At 40.4% G+C, this 22528-nt stretch overlaps 1 protein-coding gene across 1 annotated transcript in view; it reads left to right on the plus strand.

Annotated features, from left to right (window-relative positions):
• The first annotated feature begins 544 nt into the window (after positions 1-544).
• The window catches only part of MTMR12 (myotubularin related protein 12), a 33369-nt gene continuing 11385 nt past the window's right edge, over positions 545-22528 (plus strand). Inside the window, exons 1-9 of the mRNA XM_042028561.1 lie at positions 545-706; positions 8543-8597; positions 9726-9865; positions 11647-11719; positions 12909-13039; positions 13669-13762; positions 16199-16322; positions 17454-17529; positions 20469-20575. Coding sequence (XP_041884495.1) covers positions 551-706; positions 8543-8597; positions 9726-9865; positions 11647-11719; positions 12909-13039; positions 13669-13762; positions 16199-16322; positions 17454-17529; positions 20469-20575 — 956 coding nt within the window. The 5' untranslated portion in view covers positions 545-550. The remainder of the gene's footprint in view (positions 707-8542; positions 8598-9725; positions 9866-11646; positions 11720-12908; positions 13040-13668; positions 13763-16198; positions 16323-17453; positions 17530-20468; positions 20576-22528) is intronic.

A 22528-nucleotide genomic window follows, 5' to 3' on the forward strand; every position in this document is an offset into this window, starting at 1 on the left:
TGTGAGAGTGGTGATGCACTGGCACAGGTTGCCCAGAGAAGCTGTGCATGCCGCATCCCTGGAAGTGCTCAAGGCCAGGTTGCATGGAGCTCTGAGCAACCTGGTCTGGTGGGAGGTGTGCCTGCCCACGGCAGGGGGGTGCAACCAGATGAGTTCAAGGTCCTTTACAGCCCGAACCCTTCTGTGATTTTTTTAACTCTATGAAAGTGACGACTGGATCAAGGCACAGGCCAGGAGCTGGCGGCCCATGCAGCCCCGCAAAAACGTACGTGGCTACCCCGAAATTAAAAAGGCGAGCGCGGGCACCCGGGGCTCGAGCCGCACCTGCAGGCCGTCAGCAGAGCGGCGCGGGGCACTCCCCGGGCACGCCCGGCAGCCGCGGCCACCCCCGCGCCCAGGAGCGCCCCGGGCCGGTGACTGACACGGGCCGTGCCCCGTGAGGGCGGGCGCAGCGGGGAGGCGGTGCCGCAGAAATGGCCGGCGCCGCGCGGGGCCGGAGCTGGGGCCGGGTCTGGGGCCGGGGGCGGGCATGGGCGGCGCCGGCTCCGTGATGCGGCTCGGCGTCGCCGCGCTGCCGCGGGATCGCTCCTTCCGCTGCCTCCCCGCTTGGGACGAGCGCTGGGAAGCGCCGCCGCCGGCCGGGGCCATGTTGGGCGGCGGGGCCAGGGCGGCCAAGCCGTCCTTCGTGTCCTACATCAGCCCGGAGGTGCGGGGCCGGGCGGGCGGGGCAGGGCAGCCGCGGGCACCCGGCCGGGGCTCGGGGAGCGGGGAGAGCTGCGCGGGGCGGTGGGAGCGGAGCGGGGCCGGGCCAGGGGTGCCGCCGGGCACTGCGGGGTTCAGCCTGCCTGGGCTGCCCCGAGCAGGAAAAGAGCTTAAAAAATAGAGCTGGCTGGTCAGCGGAGTTGTTTCTGTAAGCGGTGGCCAGATGTCGGGCTGCGGCTGTTCGGCCCGTAAGGTGGGACTTTGCGAACCTGTTGTTCTTATTGTCCCTGAGCAGCATCACTTCACGTTCTGTTCGGTGAGCTCCTTGCTATCAGTTCCGCCGCTGGAAAGCCCTGGATATCCTTCCTTAACAGCTCGATGTTGAATTCTTGGCAGTGTGTATCTTTCTGTGTGTATCTTTCGTGTTGTTCTGCCTGTTGTCCTTTCACTTATTTATCGAAACTTATGTTGACGGTTTGATCAAAGTGACCTTAGGCTCAGTTTACTGAGGTCATCTTGTTAGCACATGGTATTAGGTCAGTATTGTTCTGTACTCCATCATTCGTATTCCTGGTAAACAAGTGTTTTCTAGGAAAAACATTTCATGAATATGGACCATAAGTGTTGGGGTTTTTTTCCTCTTCTAGTTCTTTGTGTCAAACTGATTCTTCTTAATCGTTAATTCTCTTGAGAGCTTCTTCAGGAAGAGATTTTTGTCAGTCTTGTTAGTTAGTTCGGAGTCTGTCACTGATAGGACCTTGGTGAATCTGCTGTTTTTATTTCTCACTCTATCTGAAAGAACAATCAGGGTTGTTATAGCCAAAATCAGCTGTGGTATTTAAAACTTGTGTCCTTAGTTTTTGATAGCAAATCTTTATAAGGTTTTATACATTGTTCAGCCCTGGTGGCATGTAGTTCATCAGTTTACTTTAAAAGTTTTATCTCTTTCTTATATTTCCAAGTGAAAACAGCTGGAAGTGATAGCTACAAATATTTCTGGAGTCAGCAAATATGTCCCTGTCTGAGGTCACTTTTTCACCTTTGGAAAGTACCTTGTACAAATACACAAGGAACTGAATTTTGTGAAAGTAACACTTCACTTGTTGGAGTTGCTGGAAGACATTTCACCATTTAAAAGAGTGTGGTGTATGACTAATGCTTGCTAGAAAAAATGGCTGGTGGGAAAGAGTACAAGTAAATATATACATAGTGCAGCAAGATACCAAATGATAAAGAGTACTTTAACTTGAATTTAAGTGCAGTGATTTAACACTTCAAATATGATCCTGATGGCTGCAGGAAGAGTAACAAAGGTATCTAACACTGGAAGATGAGGCTGTTTATGAAATATCCTGATTCACTAGACATTGCAGTCCTTAACTCTTTTAGGTATTCTTGCTGCTTTTAAGCCTCTCCATATTTCACTTAAATTTAGGAATGTCATGCAGTGTTGCAGCAGAAACTTCGTGTTATAGACATGACTTCTGCCACAGAATGGGTGTCTCTTTTGCACCTTCAAAGACACAGTGAAACTGAGGTCTGATGTGATTAGCAAGTAAAGCAAGTTTGACTCTGCTGTTGACAGTCTGTAACTGCCCTAATGGTTACTCAGGAAACTGAAGACTTCTGTGGCTTTTATGAAGATTAAAAATAAAATTTTAGATATATGATGACACCTGTAAGGCTATTTTGGTATCTAGAAAAAGCATGTTAATTAAATATCTTAAAGTAAGAAGAAGTGAGCCTCTCTCACAGAAGTGTGTGCACCCAAGAAAAACAACTTCCTGAACACAGGTTTCCTGTACAGGTTAATTTTCATGTTGTTGAGTTTCAAAAGTAGAACTAGACTGATGAAAACAGTGGAAATTCCTAATTCCTTTTATGTGGAACATAGTTTGGTTAGCTGGGAACTTTCATCAAGGCATTTTAATTTCCAGGTGTTCGGAGAAGAAGTATTGGCAACAGGTGTGACGCTTCCTCTGGCAGGCGCTGTTGGAAGGTGGGAAACAGCAGTTCAGGGACTTGATGAGCTTGAGATTTCAGCTGTGTTGGATTGGAGTTAATGGTGGACTTCTCCATGAATTTGCAGAGCCTTGCCTTGAATCTCTTTGTACTTTCAGCCTGAAGCAAGATTTGCAATCAGCCACTATGCAGTACAGAGCAATAGAGTAGTGTCACGTTGTATCGTGCCTTGCTTGCAGCCTCCAGCTTCTGTGGTCTTGTCTTGGTTTGCTTGGGAAGTTATTTTAAGACCTTAAACTGCTGCTTCTAGGTTAGGGGAGCCCTAGAATAGGGAAATTAACAGGCAGAGCTGAGGTTTTGTTTATCCCCGCCTTGTTTAGTCCATCTTCAGATACCTGAGGCACGCAGTAGGCAATATACTGAAAAATAAAATCAAGTCAGCTTTAAGCTGCTGTGTGCACTTATTTGAATATGAAAAGAAACAGGAACTCTATCTGTGTTAATATATGACCAGATGGAAGTAAGGAGTGAAAAGAAAATGCTGTTTATTAAAGGAACAGAAGTAATTTCTGCTGTGAAACCCCAGAATGTCTGGAAAAGCAGCGTTTTTAACATCTGACTAAATATAACCTAGTTATGCTCTGCTGTATGGAACTGCAGATCAATCAATGGTCTGTTTGGAGTGAGACCGTAGGATGTTGATATTAATGACACGCTTCCCCTCAGGACAGACTTGGCTACTGTGCAGGAAGTGGGGTGAATACTGGGGTATAAAGTCAATGTTTTGACATTTCATATCACAGATGTAGGATCTGTGTCTGGGGAGACAGTGAAACAAGAACCAGTGAATTACTTCATGATTTCTAACTGTTTTGAAAACTGAAATTATTTACAAGACAAACAAGCTACATCATATTTTCCTAAAAACCTTAATTCACATAAAAAATTAGATTTTAAATTTGATTTCAAGCTTGAAGTTGGTATTTTTGCATTCGTTCTGTAAAGCTAAATCCTTCATATTAATTCTTATGAGGTGTTATTTTCTGTGTTAGCCTTTAAACTATAGAAGAGGTCATTCTGCTTCATGCTGCTTGTCCCTGAAATCTGGGGTACACCACAGACTGCTGAGGGTAACTTTCGTACCTTGTGTGCTTTGTCTCTCCGATCCTGCACTGTTGTTTGCTCATAACCACCACGAATAATTTTTGCTTGTAAATCTGGGTACAATATTGTGTGTTCTGTATGATCAGTCTTTAAAAAGTACCTCCCTCCTACACAATTGGAATGGTGGAGTTGAAGGGTGGAATAATGAACAGGAGTTAGTGAAGTGGACAGCTGGGCTGGCATGAGGGAAGCCAGGCATTGGTGTCAGAGGAGATGGACAGGACAATGTAAGGAAAGAGGAAAGGATAAGAGATGAAACGGACATGGAAAATATGTGCTGTGATCTAATAGACTTCTGGATAATGGAGCTGTGAAAGGAAGGAAAACAAGCAGTTACAGATTATTCTCAGCAATGTTATTAAAGTGTAGTAAGTATATGCTCTGGATTGTATGGCATACAATGATTAGGCTTGTTTGACCACCGAGGAGTCCTTCAGAAGATAACAGGCATGTAATGTAGTTTGTTTCTGGATGCAAAGTAGCTACTCAGCTTTTGCACGGGTGTTTCCTGTTTTGCGTGAAATTCCAGTGGAACTGTTCCACACAAGTTTATTTTACTCAGGAGCACTGTATTCACTTGTTGGAGCACCACAACTAATTTGCAAGTATTTCGGTACACAGTGTGACTTTTACAACCGATAACTTTTTTAAGTATACATTTAGCTTAATCTCACCCCTCTTTTAGTCTTTCAGCGAAGTAAATATGAAAAAAACAGATGCTCAGAGCAAATGTCACCAGGATGTAGAGCTTCCCTGTGCAGAGCTTACTTGTGGGAAACTATATAAAAGCATTAAAGTACTTTGTATTCTTGCAGCACTGCTGTTTGCTGTCAGCTTTTTTGTCAACTGTTTCAACCAGTATCCTTGATACCCTGGAAGTGATAACTTGTTCCTTCATTATTTGAATCCTTCAAACATGCTTTCTTAGTATTTTTACTAAAAGTAAACATACTTGCTTTTCATTGTCACAATTACCTCTAGCACAAATGTCCAGCTATGGATCAGTGGAAGCATTACTGTGGGGTAAGGGGGGTTCAGAGTTTACAATTTGGAACAGCAGACTGTATGCATGGTGTCTCTGCTGGGGGTGATAAGCAAAATCAGTATCAGTCGGCACATGTATGCATGTATGTATGTCAATAATGATTAAAAAAAAACAAACAGATTCTCTATCAAGATCTGGATTCTGGCATGCAGTGAATGTTTTTCTCTCTTTACATATTTCCTGTGCACAGCTGTTTACCTCCCTGTGGAGTGAGAGGAATTGCTCTCAGTTGTGGTGAGCCTGTATTACAAAGAGCAGGAGTCATTTGGGATTCCTCTCCTGCTCTGTTAGGACCCTGTTAATATGGCATAGCTGCTACCTGACCTTGTTGCCCTAAACTTAGCTGCCTCACTCATGCCTTCAGCACTTGGGGAAGACCTGTCTCCCCAGACAGACTCGGGGAAAGTATTGTAACTCCTTTAAATAAATTTTTTGGGGGGGAGAGCTGAGCGTAGTCCCTGGGTATTGCAAACTGTGCAGTTGTTCCTTATATTTGGGTAAAAAACAAGAAGAAAACTTTCCTTAAGAAAAACAGTTGATTTTCTGTTGGCAAGAACGAGGATGTATTATGAATTAGTTTGGTGTGGCATGGCAGCATGAAGTTTTGGCATGCTTTGGTACTCTGTACTATTAAAATTGATAATTAAAGGGTGTTGCCATATTTCCTACCACGGTTTGAGAGCGTGGAAGAAGGAATGTAGCACAAGGTAAGTGCACAGGTTAGAAGCATCTCTTAGAAAAGAAGTTTCTAAAACCTTCAGAAAAATTGAGGTCTTTGCCTCAGAAATTACAGAAACAAAGTTAATTTTCCTCATTTGCATGGTGTCCTATGGGTGACTCCTTTTAGCAGTGGCTGGTAGTAGGGTTTCCCAGGTTCTATCTTGAGTAAGAAATGACAAAATGCTGCTTGGGGCATTCAGAACAGGGGAGCTACAGATGAAGAACTGTCTGTCTAGAGGTTTGCATGGCTTTCAGTGGTCACATATGGAAAGTACTTGCATGCTTACCTTCAACAAATGGTCAGAGGGTGAAGATTCCTGAGGTCCAAATGTACTTAGTAGCTTGCATAAAGAGGCAGTCTTACTTCTGCTGCTTCCCTTTCTTTTGTTTCTGTGCTCATCTGACCTGTTGATGAGCCAGTTCTGCTAACAATAGGCACTAACAACAAAACCAAATGTAGGACAAGTACATACTTCCCAGCTGATTTTACAAACCAAATTACCTCACCGTGTAGTGAGACAAACCAGGGATAAAGGAGTGGGTGGGTGACTGTGAATGTGTGACTGATTAAAGGGGTGTTGAGCAGCATGAATTGAACAGTCAGCAGGCTCTTCACCTAGTGGTAAGATCTGTGTTGCCCCAAAACTTACATTCATTATAAAAATAAAGGTGAAACAGAGTGGAGATGGCAGCTGATCCACTTATATGTGTTCCTACACAACTTGAACTGACTAATGGTGAGTTAATTCTTCTTACAGATCTTTACCTTCTTGCTGAAAAGGGTAAATACAAAATCTGACAGTAGTGAAATCTGATGTGTTTTAATACCCTCACTAGGAAAATGAGTGCAGGAGCATGGGTTCTTCAGTAGCGCTAATGGCTTGAAGTCTAGATATCTCTAGCATATATGTATCAAAACCACCTTTAATATGTTTATGAATTTATTATGGGAATGTAAATGTTGACTTTCAAATAGAACTCTTCTGGAGGCTTAACTGCTGCAATCTATTGAATGTTATAGGAATTGTGCCTCTAATAAGCACTTCAATGTCTGTGGGGTTTTGTCAACAAAGTGAAACTGGATTTTACAAGGTGATCTCTGTGTTTGTGGTCTCTAATCTGCTGTGATGCAATTTGATTAAACTTCTAACTCCTTTCAGAATATAACCAATTTTAATTTGTAACCAAACCCCAAACCACTTGTTCAACATTATTTGCGTTCAAAACTTGTTATAAAAGCTTCACTGCATTTTAACAGATGGGTCTAAGCTCAAAGAACTTCTTTGGGGTCAAATTTTTTTTTTTCCCTCAGTTCTTACCTGCCAACGGTAGCATAATCTGGTACTCATGGGAATGAGTATGAGCAGTGTGTACGCAGGAACAGAAGTTACAACATTCTTTATTGTATCTCCCAAAGTAAAAGGTACTGGAAAAGCACCTGGCTGGTATAACTGCTTTACTGTTCTGTGGAAGTGATTGTTGGCATGCAGTTTTCTGAGCAGTGTTGCATGTAGCTGGACACAAAGAGTGATTGTATAAGGCAGAGCTGTTAAAGGCACTTGTAAACCCAAAGCTTAGCTTAGAGCTACCAGTGGTGAGGAGACAACACTGGGGGAAGAAAAGGTGTATTTATTTCTCCTCTGAATGCAGAAGTATTCAGCTTAAGCCATAGTAACATTTTTAGCTAACTTTTTTAGCTGACTAGCCTAAACTTTGATTAAAATTTACTTCTACAACATCCACATTTAGAAGAAAAACACTGCAGACTGGGGTTTGTTTTCTCTATTAGCTGTCAGCTGTCATTATGGATTTCTTTCTTTACATTGCTGCCACTCTCATTTTATAACCTTTTTCTCTTTTCAGCCTATCTTGAGCATCTCTGCTGTTATCAGGAGGTGGTTTCCTGGTGGTTTTAGCTTTGCTGTGCAGCCTTCAAACTCACTTCTAGGTCTTCTGAGTGTGGAGAGCAAGTGTTTATATGAATGGCAGAGGCTGTTTATTTTTGTACTCTCAGGGGCTTTTGTTTCTCTGTATTTAATCCAGCAAAATTATTATTGCTTATATCTTCTTTTGATTGCTTGCCTTGAATTGCGGTATCTGACTCTGGATGCTGATGACAAACTAAAATTAGCTTGCTTACTGCTATGCCCCCAGGGGGGTTTCCAGTTAACTAATGATTTTCCAGAAAGACTCCAGTGCAAGTAAAGTGATTAGGTCTTGGAGGAGGAAGTTCTGAACTGGCTGAGCAGGAAGGGTGTAGCATGTCCTCTAGTTTGTCTTTTGGCTGGAAATTTTAGCCCAACTGTCAGTGCCTAAAGGCTAGAATAAGTGACACTGAGAATTTAATATGTTTGTTTTGTGCAATTTGGGTCCAAACTGAAGGATATCCTGTCACTAGATTTTACCTCTTAGCTCCAAGATCCTGAAATGCCTTTCCATATAGTCCCATTAGTGCTGTTTAAATAACTTTTGCATTTTGGTTGAAATAATGTGTAAGAAAATCAGAAACAGGGAGTCATGGATGAAACTTGAAAAACTGAAGGGTACATTAGAAAAATAGCAAATCATACATGGAAAAGCTTATGAATGACCTGGGAGATGGTGTTGTAATACTAAGTTTGTGCTTATCCATTTAGGTGTGCTGAGAGAACTTAAAAAGTATTGGTAGTGTTTTATTACTGTCTGTTACTTACACAAATAGTGCATTTTTTTGTGTGTTCACAAATGCATGTAACTGACACTGTGGATGTCAAAACACTTAATTATTTAGCAAATAGACTTCTGACATTAAGTGGAAAGATCACATTGCAAACATATACTCCTTTAGTTTAGGAGGCTTTTTTCCTTAATTTTAATTTGCCAGAATGTGAGGAATTAAAGAGGGTGTAGTTCTTTACAGCATGTGTTGAAGGATCTTTGCAAAGTAATAATTACTCTTTCTCTCTTTAGGAAATACACATAAAGGAACCCATAGAAAAGGAAGTAAATCCTCGCTTATTACCAGGTAACCATGGTGTATTACTAGATGTAAGTAATAAAAATTAGTGATTAATACTTAAATATTTCCTTGTCAGCAGCAAACACTCATGTGATATGAGTATCACAGGTTGTAAAATACAGGGTTTGGTTTAACAACCCATGCAGGTTGAAGTGTTTCTAACATCTGTATCTGCATGGGATGTTGAAAATTCTATAAAAACTATTTTTTTATAGAGCACCATGTCCTCAAGTAAGCTGCATGTGGAGAACTGTCTATGCTTGAGTTTGGCTTGTTTCTTAGAAGTTAAAGTTGGATGGGTTTTATTTGTTTGGAACTGAAGACAAGTACTAGAGGAAATTTACCTTCTAGTGGCTTTGCCTCTACTGTGAGTTACTTGGGCCTTCCGATGTTTCATTTACTGTTAATATTTTCTGTTATAATTTACAATTATTTCTTTTTAAAAGATATTTTCCAAGATAAGGAAAGACAAAATACAGGTAAAAGTTTACAATAAACCAGTATTCTTCTGTTTGGTTCCCTACACTTTTTAGGAAGGACTGAGAGTCTATTAAAGCTTTACTTTCTTAAATTTGAAGTTCATTTCCTGTGAATTCTGACACTTGAACTTAATTGACTGTTATTTATGCAGACCTGTGTCTGAGACTTCAAAATAGCCCTGGGACCTGTAAAATAGTCAAAGCTATGAAAAAGTAACTATGATGAACTTGAAATAATTAATTCAAATATTTCAGCATTCTTAGAGTTTACCAGTAAGGAAGATTGGAATAATTTTCAACTTGTTTATTGACTACATAAAGTACTCTTTCTGGGTTAGGGGGGTTTTTTTGAGTATACACTCAAATGATTGCTCTCCTCCTGCATTTGGAGTAAGCCATGACACAGATACCTCTGGTTACAGAGCTCCCAAACATCTGCAGTTCAGGCCTTCTGGAATAATGTTAGTAACCTGGAAGGCTCTCAATATGCTGATTCCAGGAGCTGCCTCTTGGTGGTTTTGTGTAACAGTGATGAAATATCTTTAGGCATACGGTTCTGAGAAACTGCCAGGAAGTTATTGCTGAGTTTGAGATAACAATTGAAATAATTCAACTGTAAATGTCACTTAATGTTGCAAGTGCTTTTTCTCTGCAGGTGAACTGCTGCTTTGTGAAGCCAGCACTGTGTACAAGTATATACAAGAGGATGGATCAAATCGTGGCACTTATGGGAAACTCGTGTGCACAAACTTCAAGATTTCTTTCCTTGATGATGATTCTGCTTCAGATGATAATGTAAGAAAACAAGTCTTCTAATTATGACTAAACAGCCTCTGAATAAATAATTGTATCCTTCCCTTAGATAAAGATGCAGAATGAACATAAATGTATAAAATTTCCTAATGAGTGCAGACTTACTTAAATCAGTCTGCATCTGCTTGATCCTTCCTCAAGCTCTAATGACTACTTTAAGCAAATACAGTGGAAGCGTTTGTGTGGACACTTACATTAGACATAGTTTATAACTTCATATTTTGAGTTAGCGAAAGTTAAGTTAAAAGAATCCATTGTTTTGAAAACTTAACAGTTTGTTTAAAGCTGATTTCTGACTCTGTCTTGGTAGCATTTATGGAAGTGTGAATGTCAAATGTAGCTCTGATGATGGATAACATCTGCCTGATTTGACTTTGGGCTACAGCTGCAGAATCATTTGCGGCTGTACAAGACTGAGCAAGCTAATACTCAGCAGAAATGCTCTGAAAAATTGTGTGGCTCAGTAAAGCTCTGAATTATTTCATTCAGAGTCAGGTGTTTACTGAAAAGATTTAAAAACCTAGTGCTGTTGAGCTTGCAAACACTGAAAAAGGTAAAAACTCCTCAAATCTTAAAAATTATTTCTGTCTTTTTTTCCTTTGGTTTAGGTGCTCAAATTGAGCTGTCAGAGGAGAATGGTAATGCCACAGTGCTTTTGGTAATCTTAAGTGTTGAAATAGTTTAGTCCATTTAGGTAATAGAAGTGAAAGGAGAGTCTAGTGGCTCCCAAGGTCAAGGTGATCTTGACAGTGAAGGAGAAGGAGAATAATATGATTTGGCACACGTTGCTTGTAGTCAGACATTTCTTGGGGTAAAATTTCACAGAGTTTAAGCATTAAACTAAGGCTTCTGCAGCCAAGTACCGGTTATTGGACCTTCTGGAATTATTTAAGAAAAAGCTGCAGTATCAAAATTTTGACACAAATCTCAAATGATCTGTGGAAGGTTGTTAATGACCATGCTAATTTCTGTTCCATTGCTGGTTTTGGACCTTGTGTTTATAACATGCCAAATCAACTATATTTCTTTTAACAAAAGTTCGGTATTAGCCATTTCGTTCAGAGTACTGCAGACCTGGAAGTAACTTGAATAAGGTAAACTCTGTTCACAGTAAAATATAATTTGCTGTACATTAGCCTTTTGGTAATAATATTGAAAATAATAGCGTTTAGTTGTGGGCATCACGCAAATGCCATTTTTAATGGAATTCATGGAATGGTAGAAGTGAATGGAACTCCAAATCACTTCAAGTTTGGTTATGTGGTAGATAAGGTAATTGGGTTCTTTGTGTGTCTTCATTTTACCCAGTGATAAATCTGACTTTAATGTTGGAATGTTCTTGGGATACTTGTTCTTTTAAGAGACTTTGTATTTCCTGCCAGGTTCCCATAGCAAGGAAACTTGTCATAAAAGGGCTTGGATTACATGAAGTTACTGTATTTCCTGTTTACTGCAGTGATTCTGGTTAGAAAAATGACTCTCAATAGAATGTATGCTTTGAAGCTATTTGAAAAGTAAAAATTATATGTACATTTCAAGCATGGCTGAAACGTAAATAAAGCTATACTTGCAGTTTATAAACTGTGTGTGTAATTTGCATCTGTCTGTATTTTAATAACTGTTCTTCAGTGTTCTTCTGTGCCTTACACAGCTTGTAAGAATAAAAAGTAATGCTGATATGAAAACAGTGTATGGAAAGCCTTTACTTGGCAGAAGGTACTATTGTAGCGTGACATTTAAAAAAATTTTTTTCATGTTTCTAGGAGCCACAATTTAAGAATAAGATTGTAGGAGAAAATGACATAACTCTGCAATGTGTAGATCAAATATATGGAGGTAAGTCAGCTTTCTACCCCTTGGGAGACTTAGAGTGTTGGTGTTCCTTGTACAAGTACATCCTTTTTAGAAAACCAATAGATTTGGAAAAAGCAGCTGCAGTTGTATTTAATGATGAAATGACAGCTAAGAAATTTATCAGAACCCAGTCTTATCTGTCAAGCTTGTCAAATTATTTTAATCTATTTGGTTAAATTAATTGGATTAATTATCTGCTGAAACAGACAAAATGATTCCTTCAAAATGCAGTTGTTAAAAGCAGAAAATGTACTGTGAAAAGTCGCTAAATTTGGTAGACAAGGATCTTCCAATGTGTCAACTATTTAGGTAGATATGGATGTATTCACTTCATTTGAGCAATAGCAGTACAGGTACCAAATTCTCAAACAATTATTTTTGTTTGTCTAAGGGAACTTTGTTTTATGAGATTCATGATGTCTTCAGCATATTAAAGAGATAGAAAAGGAGGTTTTAATTGTCAAGTAAATCAAGGAGTGCTTTGCATTGGGGCTTAGAGGTGTGCCAATATTGCTAAAAAGATAAATGAGAATGGGGCTGATAGTCTTTAAGTAGGGGAAGGCTTTATTGAGAATCCTGTTCTTGGACAAGTTATGAGTATTCAGAATGTTTATAAATGGTGGTGTGGATTTGTGAAGGAGTGAACTGGGGCAGACCGGTGAAGCTGGTTATGAGACATTGTTTAGTGTCATATGCAGTGGCCCAGCTGGCAGCACTTGAAGTAGTGAAATGGTACATCCTCAAAGAGAAGTGAGCAGAGGTTTGCCTTGGGGACTTCATGGTGGTTAAAAAAAATATTTTTAAGGAACTTAGAATGATCTCAGATGCCTGGGGACTTCCCCTTGGGTAAAACTACTAAGTTGTTCTTTATATATCTTGAAACTTTTACCTTACTGTGCAATCAGAATGTGAAGAGATATACTACTGAGCAGCTGGTTTGCTGCAGATTTGCCTTTTATCTTGTATGAAGTAATTTGATGGGTTTTAAAAGAAAAGCTTGAGTGTATTAGCACAAGAGCTTGCCAGCCTGTGTTGTAGGATGCTTGTTTTGTCTTGAGAAAACTTGGGCTTGAATTAGTTTCTCGAGAATTCTGGAAAGTCAAGCAGGGACAGCTTTATCAACATACAACATACACCTTTTTGATATTTACTTAACTTTTTAATTCTGCAGTTTATGATGAGAAGAAGAAACTTCTAACAGGACAGCTGAGAAAATACCCAGAGAAGTTAATTATATACTGTAAAGACCTTAGAGTATTTAACTTCTGCCTGAGATACACAAAAGAAGAGGAAGTGAAAAGAGTAAGTATAGTAACTTAATTTGCTTTTCTATTTTTAACTCGGTGTTGGGTGTTTAGTTGTGGGGATGAGGGAAGGATGAAATTCACTCTGAGAAATCCCTGAAACTTGGAAGTGTTTTATGATCATTTCCAGCTGAGACAGAAAGTAAAAGGCTGATTTCATTAAACATTTCATTATGCACAGCAGTTAAAAGATAGGTGCAGTGGCTCTTTAAAGAGTGGGAGTGCTACAGGAAATTAGCTCCAGCTCAGGCAAGCTGTAAAGTTGTTTTATTTGTGACATGTAATTTCATTGTATTTTAGACTTCAGTATAGTGTTTCTTTCTGGTAACTTCAGTTTTTTGACAAGTTAGTCTGAACTCCAAACTAAGAGTCAACTAACTTTATTTAAATAAGAGTAATTCCAGAGGTCGAACATATATAATACTGCTTAGACAAAGTAGGTACAGTGTCTTGCAGACAACAGAGAAACCTTCCTGAAAGTCAGGTTTCAGTTGTTGGGGATAGAACCCATCAGTTTTGTTCAAAACCTGGATGGAGGGGTTGGTAAATAAAAAAGACTTTTTTTTTTTTTTTATATACTGACAGCCTTGGTGTGTGTTTGGGTGTTAATTGTTGGTCCTTTTCTAGATCGTCAGTGGTATAGTTCATCATAGCCAGACTCCTAAGCTGCTTAAACGTTTGTTTCTGTTCTCTTATGCATCAGCTGCTCCAAACAACGCAGGTAAATGTTTTTCTATTTTTGATCTGTTTGTTGCATAGTTAGTTCTTTAAGCAGGCCGGGGAGTCTGTTGAGTGTGTGCTTGCCTTACGGCTCTGTCCTGCTGGCAGGTAGCCTCAAAAGAAAAATTATTCTTTTGTTGTACCTTGTTAGGCATGTTGTTAAAAATCTCTAAATTGTCTCCTGTTGGTTTCTGTGTCCTTCTGGAAGTTGCACAGAAATTTTCCAAGCAGGAGTAGCATCCCTGGACTAAAAACTTACTGTGACAAAAATGTGCAAATGCTTTTCATGTGGTTCATCTAGAAGATACTTTGCTTATTTTATCAATGTGGTTTTTCTGTATTACTGCTGTGAACCAGACTTCCTGCTCTTAATCCTGAAATTACTGCATTTGCAGTGGCATCATATCAGAAAGTGTTTTCCTTTTTGCTCTTACTTGCAAGCAATATGCTTCTTCGCAGCAGTTGCAAAAAAAAGCACAGGTTTGCAAGGCATCTGACTTCCTCTTATATCTGACTTCTTACATAATCTTCCCACTTGATCGAACTTGGCTGAATAACACATTAAGCTGCAAAATTCAAGATAAAAAATTGTCAGTGCACTTTCTAGCATTTCATAGTTCAGACTTTAGCTGAAATAGTGGTGCTGCTTTGAACTAGGAACCTGATCCTTAGTGCACCACCAACACCTATTCCTTTTACAGAGGGATGTTTTGATGTATGCAAGGTATTAAACACCAAAATATGTCAAGGAATTCCAGGATCACTGAGGTTAGAAGAAACCTCTGGAGATTATCTAGTCATGTTACTGTCCATATGCCCCTCTTCAGAATAGGGTTAACTGCATCAAGCTTAGTCATGTCCCATTGGGTTTTAAACATCTCCAAGTGTTGAGACTCCACAGCCTTCCTGGACAGTCAGTTTGACCCTCCTCATAGTGAAAAGTATTGCTGTTATGTATAAGTGGGATTTGCTGTAGTTCAGCTTGTGCATAACTGCCTCTCATCAAGTCACTGAGTCTAGATCCATCTTCTGTACTCTCCTCCTCTGCTTCAGCCCCAGTGTTTATACACACAAGGGAGATTGACCCCTGCTGAGCCCTCTTTTCTGCAGGTTGAATGATCCCAGCTCTGTCTCTCCTATCAGGTGCTTTGAACCCTTTAATGATCACACTGGGCCTTCACTGGGCCTGGTCCAGGAGCCTTCACAGGAGAGCCCAGCACTGGGCACAGCCCTCCAGCTGAGAACAATGGTGACTTTGTTCAGCTGGTGCACAATGGCTTTGCTAACGCAGCCTAGGAGCGCATTGTCTGTTTGCTGCAAGGGCACCTTGCTGGCTCAGGTAGTTCCTGCAGGCTTCACCTGTAACTGGTGTTCTGTTTCAGCTACAAACAATGGAAAAACTGCAAGCTTTTCCAGGCAGAGACTGAGCGAATGTGGGAGAAGCCTACTCTTTAAAGCAACATCAAAGTGCTGTCCCACAATTCTTTCATATTTTAATAGCTGTTTTCAATAGTAAGTGGCTAGGTGTCATTCTTCATAAAAGTATTACAGGATAAGCCAAGCAGACTGTAGAAACTGTTTTTTATCCTCTTACAGTCTGATACATCTAAAATCTTGTCTCCAGGAGCTCATCAGTAATGTTCTGTTCTGAGCTGTAAATTTTTCATCTACCTTATCTTCTTACAGTGGAAAGTTTCAAGTTGCCATTGTATCTTCCACGAAAATTATAGTTCAGTTTGGTATTTCAGTGTTGGCTGATGTTGTAGAATGTTACTTAATTAGGATGTGTGCTTAAAACAATTGACATTACTCCATAAATTACATGGTTATTATACAAGATTTGAGGCTAAATCAAGCTCTGCCTTAACTGTCTCTGAGTTAGCTAAGTAGAATTACAGAGAAGATTCTCAGTTGAAAGTATTGAGACTGAACTGCTGTAATTAATTTTCTGCTCTTACTGAGTGCCTGAGATGTTCTAGTCAATGCAAAACTATTCATAAAAGAATGAACCTTAAATGCAGTATCTGAAATTTTTGTAGAAAGGTTTTTGGTATGATTGTTAATTCTACATTTAAACTACAGTATTAGATACCAGTCAGCTGCATTAGTATAAAATTATATTTGCTGCACAGTATCCTGGATTTTAGGCTGGATGTGAGGACAGCCCCAGCTGTATGGAAGTTCTGTAAGAACTAATTAATGCAGGAGAAATTGTTCCTGAAGTTATTAGTCACAGCAGTGTTTGACAGAATATTACTGTGATTAAACAGACAGAGGCAGTGTGGTGTACGAAGGCATTTTATCTTTGACTCAAGGCTTTCTGTACACAAGAGGCTCTGCTTGCTTACCTTAATGGCAACTAGCAGGTTTACTTAGGAATGCTTTTGTGTTAGAGTTCCTGATAGTCTGCAAATTTAATATTACTGATGTCTGACAGATGGGAAAAACCAAACTGTGATGTTTGAGACACTCCAGGACTGGCGTGATGAGTTGGAGCGGACCAAAGGGAATGTGAAATACAAAGCAGTGACCACCAATGAAGGCTACAGAGTCTCTGAGAAGTAAGCTTGCCCTTGTTGATAGTGAACTTTGGACTTGTGAAAATCAGTGCTACCTTGGATGCTGGGGATTATAAGTAGTTTAGGACTTTTTTTAGGATCTGGTTTCTATTTTTATTTATGGAATAGTTTGGTTTGTAATCTCAGGAGCTGATCCTGTTCAGGCAGGGTTAACTTTAAGATTAGGTTTAAACTACTCAGGACCTTGGCCAAATCAAGCTTTGATTATGTCTAGGAGTGAAGAATAGAAAATATGTAGGTCTGGGACCTACACTCCTGTCACACTCTTTAGGATGACACTTTCTCAGTCCCGTACCTTTACTCTGATAAAATTTCAAGTTACATGCACTGGAGATTTTCCACTGTTTTAGTTGGGGGAGGGGCTGGGTGGGGAAAGAGTAACTGGTTTAAAGTAAATCTGCAAAATGTGCTGGTGGAAGTTAAGTTGTGTTGCCTTTAGAAGAAGGTTAGCTACGTTTAGCTGAGCTTGGCCACCAGTTTAGCTGAGTAGCATTTATTGGTGAGCCCTTTAGGATGTATACAAGGATTTGTGTACTTCTACTGTTGTTTCATAGTCATATCATGAAAGGTTTCACAGACTGTGGAAACTAGTATTTCAAAGTCTCAACTATTTACTCTAGAACTCTGTCTTGGGCGACCCAAACTGAGTTTAAGTACTTACCTTTGTTGCTTCTCTGGGCCTTGAACATAAATAGTGTTGGCTGATGCTGGAAATCCTTGATGTATTAAATGATATTCTTGAATTAGGATGTGAACTGCTTAACAGGCATGGAAACAGAACTAGTCATTTAATACTGCAAGGGTATCTTTTGAAACAACAAAGCGTGAGAGAACCAAGGTGGTCTTAGCAATCAGTCTTAGAGGTTACAATTAATTGCACCTTTGCAAAGGCAGGGGGATTTTTGCAATGAAAATAGTTAAGACCTCAAGGTTGGGAAAAAGCCTTATTCAGCTGAAAATAAAGGGACAGCTTTGATGACAGTATAATTATCTAGTAGACTTGTAGCAGAGTGAATATATAATTAGAATTTGAGCTAGAACACTCACCATCATTAAAAGGAGCTTGGAAATTGTTCACTTTTGAGACCAAGAAACTCTTCTTTGTTATCTTAGGCTGCCGTTGTATTTTGTTGTTCCCATATGCATTTCTGAAGAAAGTATCTTGAAGTACGAAGGCAGAGGCATTCCTGTAAGTATATGTGCATGGCTGAGGGTAAGACTCTTACTGAGATGGCAGACTTTCAATTAGTATTGCAGATGTTACTGCATATTGTTTTCAGATCTTGTTTTTAACACCTTACATGTATACCTGGTCATCTACTGAAGGGAAACAGATGTTGGAAGGAGAAGTGCTTGATACATTTCTGTATTTCACTGAAAAGTGTCATATGTAGCAAAACATATATATAACATACACATAACATAGCGGCAAAATATGTATTTACTGTTCACAGTTCTCATTTACTAATGTCCTGCAGCCTACATACACTACTAGCCTGTCTGTCCAACAGCCTGTTTTTCATGAGACTGTACTGAGTGGCATCTGGCTGGGGCAATATGTAGGCTTTGAAATGCTGTTTGGATATTGAGGTGAAGACAGTGCATGTAAGGTGTAGCTGAACACCTCCAGTTACCTAGCTTGGGTTCTGGTAAGTGCTGTGGCTGTGATGATGCAGTGTTTTTGCAAAGTCAAGTAGCCCAACTGAAAAACTAGTTCTAGCCATCCAACAGAAAATGAAGTTAAATATACTGGTTTGCACCCTGTAGCAAGCTGGGTTTGGCTTTCTGCCTTTTAGTTCAAGAACCAATTAGAGGAGATGGAAACAAGGAGCAAAGTAATCTCACTTGTGAGGTCTTACCTTAGCTGCTGTATGCCCATTAAACTTGCCGAGGAAAATCATGTTCATTTCATGCTTTTAAATTAATTGGTCCATGGAGAAGATAGTACTCTGTTGTCCTGCCTAAAGGTCAAAGTAGTTTGGTTCACTTTTTCTCAGAGAGTCAGAGACCTATTACACTGGTTCTTACATAGAAACAGAAGTGTTTGGGGTTTTTTTATTCCATCTTGCATTCACAGAATTGTAGAATAGTTTCAACCTTTAAACATAATCTAGTCTAATCCCTTTCTGGAATGAAAAGAAGCATCTTCTCCTAGATCAGGTTGCACAGAGCCCTTTCCAACCTGGCCTTGAATGTTTCTGGGGCATCTACCACCTTTCTGGACAACCTGGTCCATCCAGTTTTCCAGCACCTTCCTTGTAAAAACTTTCTTCCTCATATGTAGTTCTAAACCTACCCTCTTTTAGTTTCAAACCATTACCCCTTGTCATATCACAGCAAGACCTGTTAAAAAGTCTTTCCCCATCTTTTTTCTAAGCCCCCTTTAAGTAATGAAATGCCACAAAAAGGTCTCCCCAAAGCCTTCTCCAGGCTGAGCAACTCAATTTCTTCAGCATATCCTCACAGGACAGGTGCTCCAGTCTTATGACCATCTTTGTGTCTCTGCTCTGGACTGGCTCCAGCAGGTCCCTGTCCCTCCTGTGCTGGGACCCCAGAGCTGGATGCAGTGCTCCAGGTGGGTCTCAGCAGAGCGGAGCAGAGGGGCACAATCCCCTCCCTCCCCTGCTGCCCACGGGGCTCTGGGTGCAGCCCAGGACACGTTTGGCTCTCTGGGCTGTGAGTGCCATGGCCGGGGCATGTCCAGCCTCTCACCCACAGCACCCCGAAGTCCTTCTGGGCAGGGCTGCTCTGGGTCTGTTCATGCCCAGCCTGTGCTGATACCGGGGGTTGCCCTGACCCAGGTGCAGCACCAGCACTTGGTCTTGTTAAACCTCATGATGTTCCCATGGACCACTCCTCAAGCTTGTCCAGGTCCCTCTGGATGGCATCCTGTCCTTCAGGTGTGTTAAACACACCTCACAGCTTGGTGGTGTCTGGAAATTTGCTGAGGGTGCACTTGATCTCACTGACTGTGTTGTTGATGAAGGTATTAAATAGTCCTGGTCCTAGTACAGACCCCTGAGACTCATCACTGATCCCCATATGGACATGGGGACATTGACCACTACTCTCTGGATGTGACCATTTAACCAGTTCCTCATCCCTGAGCAGACCATGCATCAAATCTGTATTTCCCCAGGTTTGAGAGAAGGATGTTGTGGGTAATCATGTTCAAGGCCTTACGAATGTCCAAATAGATGACAACATCTGTAGCTATCCACTGTTCATAGGCCTTGCAGAACTCTTCTAAATATTTCCTAACTGTTTCTGTGAAGCTAGTGTCAAGATAGCTGGACCATTAAATTGGTTTGAGAAGGCAGTCGAAGGACAGTGTAGTAATTTTTTCCACTCTTCATGATTTTGAGGTTTCTGCATCTTTCTGAGGTGCGCCTCATGGTTACTGTAAATTGATAGCAGAACTTCAACTTCCTGATTTCGTTTGTGTAGTATTCCTGATGAAAATGATTCTTACTCCCTGTTTCGATGCAAGTGTGCAGATCATCTCAAGAGCTTCAAGGAATAGGTATGAATGAAGAAAATACGTGTAAGGGGAACTAAGAAGCTTTGAGGACTGATTTGGCACAAGGAATACCTGTGACCATGCAATCTGATTCAGCTGTGGAGTGTTTAACACTTTATTTCATATGCCTAGATTACTCTTTATGCATAGTTCACATGAAAAAACATCAGCGCATCTATTGCGAGTTATCTTAAGGCTGAACTATAAGAAAAACCTACCATCTGTGTAGAGAAAAGGATGGATTATATATATATATATGTTACTTGTCTTGCTGTGGCATATATGCCGACATAATTTGGCCATAGACTTTTTGATCAATTTTTTTTTCACCTGTGAGGGAAGTTGAGAAAGTAATGTTTTGACTTAATCTGACATTTTATATTTCCCTGTGCCTGTGTAAAAACTTGCAAGTGGTAACATAGTGTACTCAGGCATGTAATTTTGGTTCAGGTGTAGGAGTTTGCTTCTATTGATGGTGTTATTAAACACACTAAAAATTCAATGAAGCAAAAGCACAGAGAAATTTTGAAATTGCTGAGTCACATAATCAAATACCTTGTATAGGACAATTTACTAATTTTTCTCACCTGGTAAATGTCTTTCTGCAGATTTGGTGTTGGTCTTGCCATAATGGTGCTGCTCTCCTCAAAATGTCTGCGTTTCCCAAAGAACAAGATGACAGCACTTCACAAACGCAAAAAGCCTTCTTGGATGGGTCAGTAATAGCTATTCTGTCCACAACACTTTGCTTGGTATGGACCTTGCTTCTCTTTTTCCATATATGCTATATCTTTTAAGCTTTCACACATCAGGAAACAAGTTCTGTATCTGAAAGTAGTTTTCTGTAGTGGAATGTGTTTAAGCCCTTGACCTAATGGCACCGGTCACTTGTGCAGGACTGGAACCTCACTGAAGGCTTTTTCTGTGGAACTACGTACAGATATATGTCTGAGGAATCTGTACAAACTGTGGTGTGTTATTTAGGTAAAGCAGCAGCAAAGCCTGTAGGGTTTAATGGGCTTAATTGTTTAGCAAGTAAGAGAAATCTAGACTCCATCTCTAAAAGTGGATTTGCAAACTGAGCTTTTAAGACTCTGCCATCTTCTGAGAGCTAGGTACATGTTCTTAAATAATTTGAGATAAGGTGATCTAAAATGTCTGAGACAGCCTAAGCAGTTCACTACTGCAGCTTTCAGATGTGAAGGGAGACTGCACTTTTTCAGTTGGGGTAGTAAGCTGAATTAGTTCAGCAGTTTGAAAAATTACAAGTTTAACTTAAAGGAAGGAGCACAGCTGTCTGAATGTTATGGCAATGACTTTTTGCCCTTTAATTTTGGTGCTTTTTTAACCTGTTGTGTGTCCTGGACAGAACTTCTCTCTCAGCAGCCACCTGTTAGATCAGACTCATATGTATAATCTGTGCACTGAACATGGCCTCCTTGCTCCTCATCGATGGAGAGCCTTTTAATCACACAGAACTAACAGAAAACAGCTTGACTGGGCTCTTAAAACTGCTTTTGTTTATAAAATTCCTTATACTTGCACAGGAAGAGCTTGTGGCCTTTCCTGCAGATTCTCTAGTATTTTTACCCTGAAATGGGGAAGATTACATGATTTAGAACTGTCTTTAATACTATTTCATGATGTGAAAGTAAATAAAACTAGCAGTAAGCTGAAACAAGGCATCCTCTGATATTTTGATGCCTTCTCTGTGGCTGTTTGAACTTGGGGCAATATTGCTGGTTTTCTTTGCTGTGCAGTACTGGTGCTTAATCACTGGAGTCTGAAATGTATCTACAAATTGGCCATCAGGGTGTGTTAAAGTTCCATTATAGTAATGGTCTGAACTCAGGCACAGAGCAGATGTTTACAATTAGAAGTTTATCTTTTTTAAAAAGCTGTTCAGAGTCTGATCTTCCAGCACAAGTTCTTTACTGCTTCATTTGGAAGAAGTATTTGTATTTGGCCAACGATTGCTTTCCCTCACCTCTGATCTGATGCATCTTCAGGAGGTCTGGTAACCTGTGTTTCTGATCTGGACCCCTGTAGTTCTCACCTAAAGCAGGTTTCTGTGCTACAGCCTGCAGGAAGCAAAGCACTCTGTCCTGCCTGGAAAAGTGCCCACAAGGTCTCACTTTTGAAGTATGAGCTAGAGCAATTTTTCCCAGGTCTTGACCATAAGAGGCCAGAGTGACAGCAGATGTAGTTACCAAGTTCATGTTCATCTGAGCTCTGGAACCTGAATGAGAGGAGATGTGCTGGGTCCAAACCAAAGCGTTATCTGGCCTGGTATTTTTTCCTCTCCTTCAAGGGAAAAAAATAGTAGATATATAGGGAAGTGCAAGATATATTGTCTTGTTTGAATCCAGGTAATTTCCTTTACTCACGTGTTTCATTAGAAGACCTGGCAGCTAGGTATCAGAATCTGGTTGGCAAAAGTCAAGAGAAATTGTAAGCTTCTGCTGGGAGGTTTGGGTGTTTCTATCCATCTCTTCTTTCTGGATACACCTCTAGCAGCCCCCTAGTAAAGTGATTTTGGTGTATCTAGTGAAGAAAACAGTAGTAAAAATCAAGTACTGCTTGCAATATTCATAACTGAGGCACAAATATAGTTTTATTGGTGTAATGGTTAAAAGCTTCAAATCTTGTTATAAGCCTGTAGGCAAGC

The sequence above is a fragment of the Corvus kubaryi genome, unplaced genomic scaffold (genome assembly GCF_017639235.1).
Source record: "Corvus kubaryi isolate FWS band 111438036 unplaced genomic scaffold, C.kubaryi_AGA036_p1.0 37308, whole genome shotgun sequence".
NCBI classification, from domain to species: domain Eukaryota; kingdom Metazoa; phylum Chordata; class Aves; order Passeriformes; family Corvidae; genus Corvus; species Corvus kubaryi.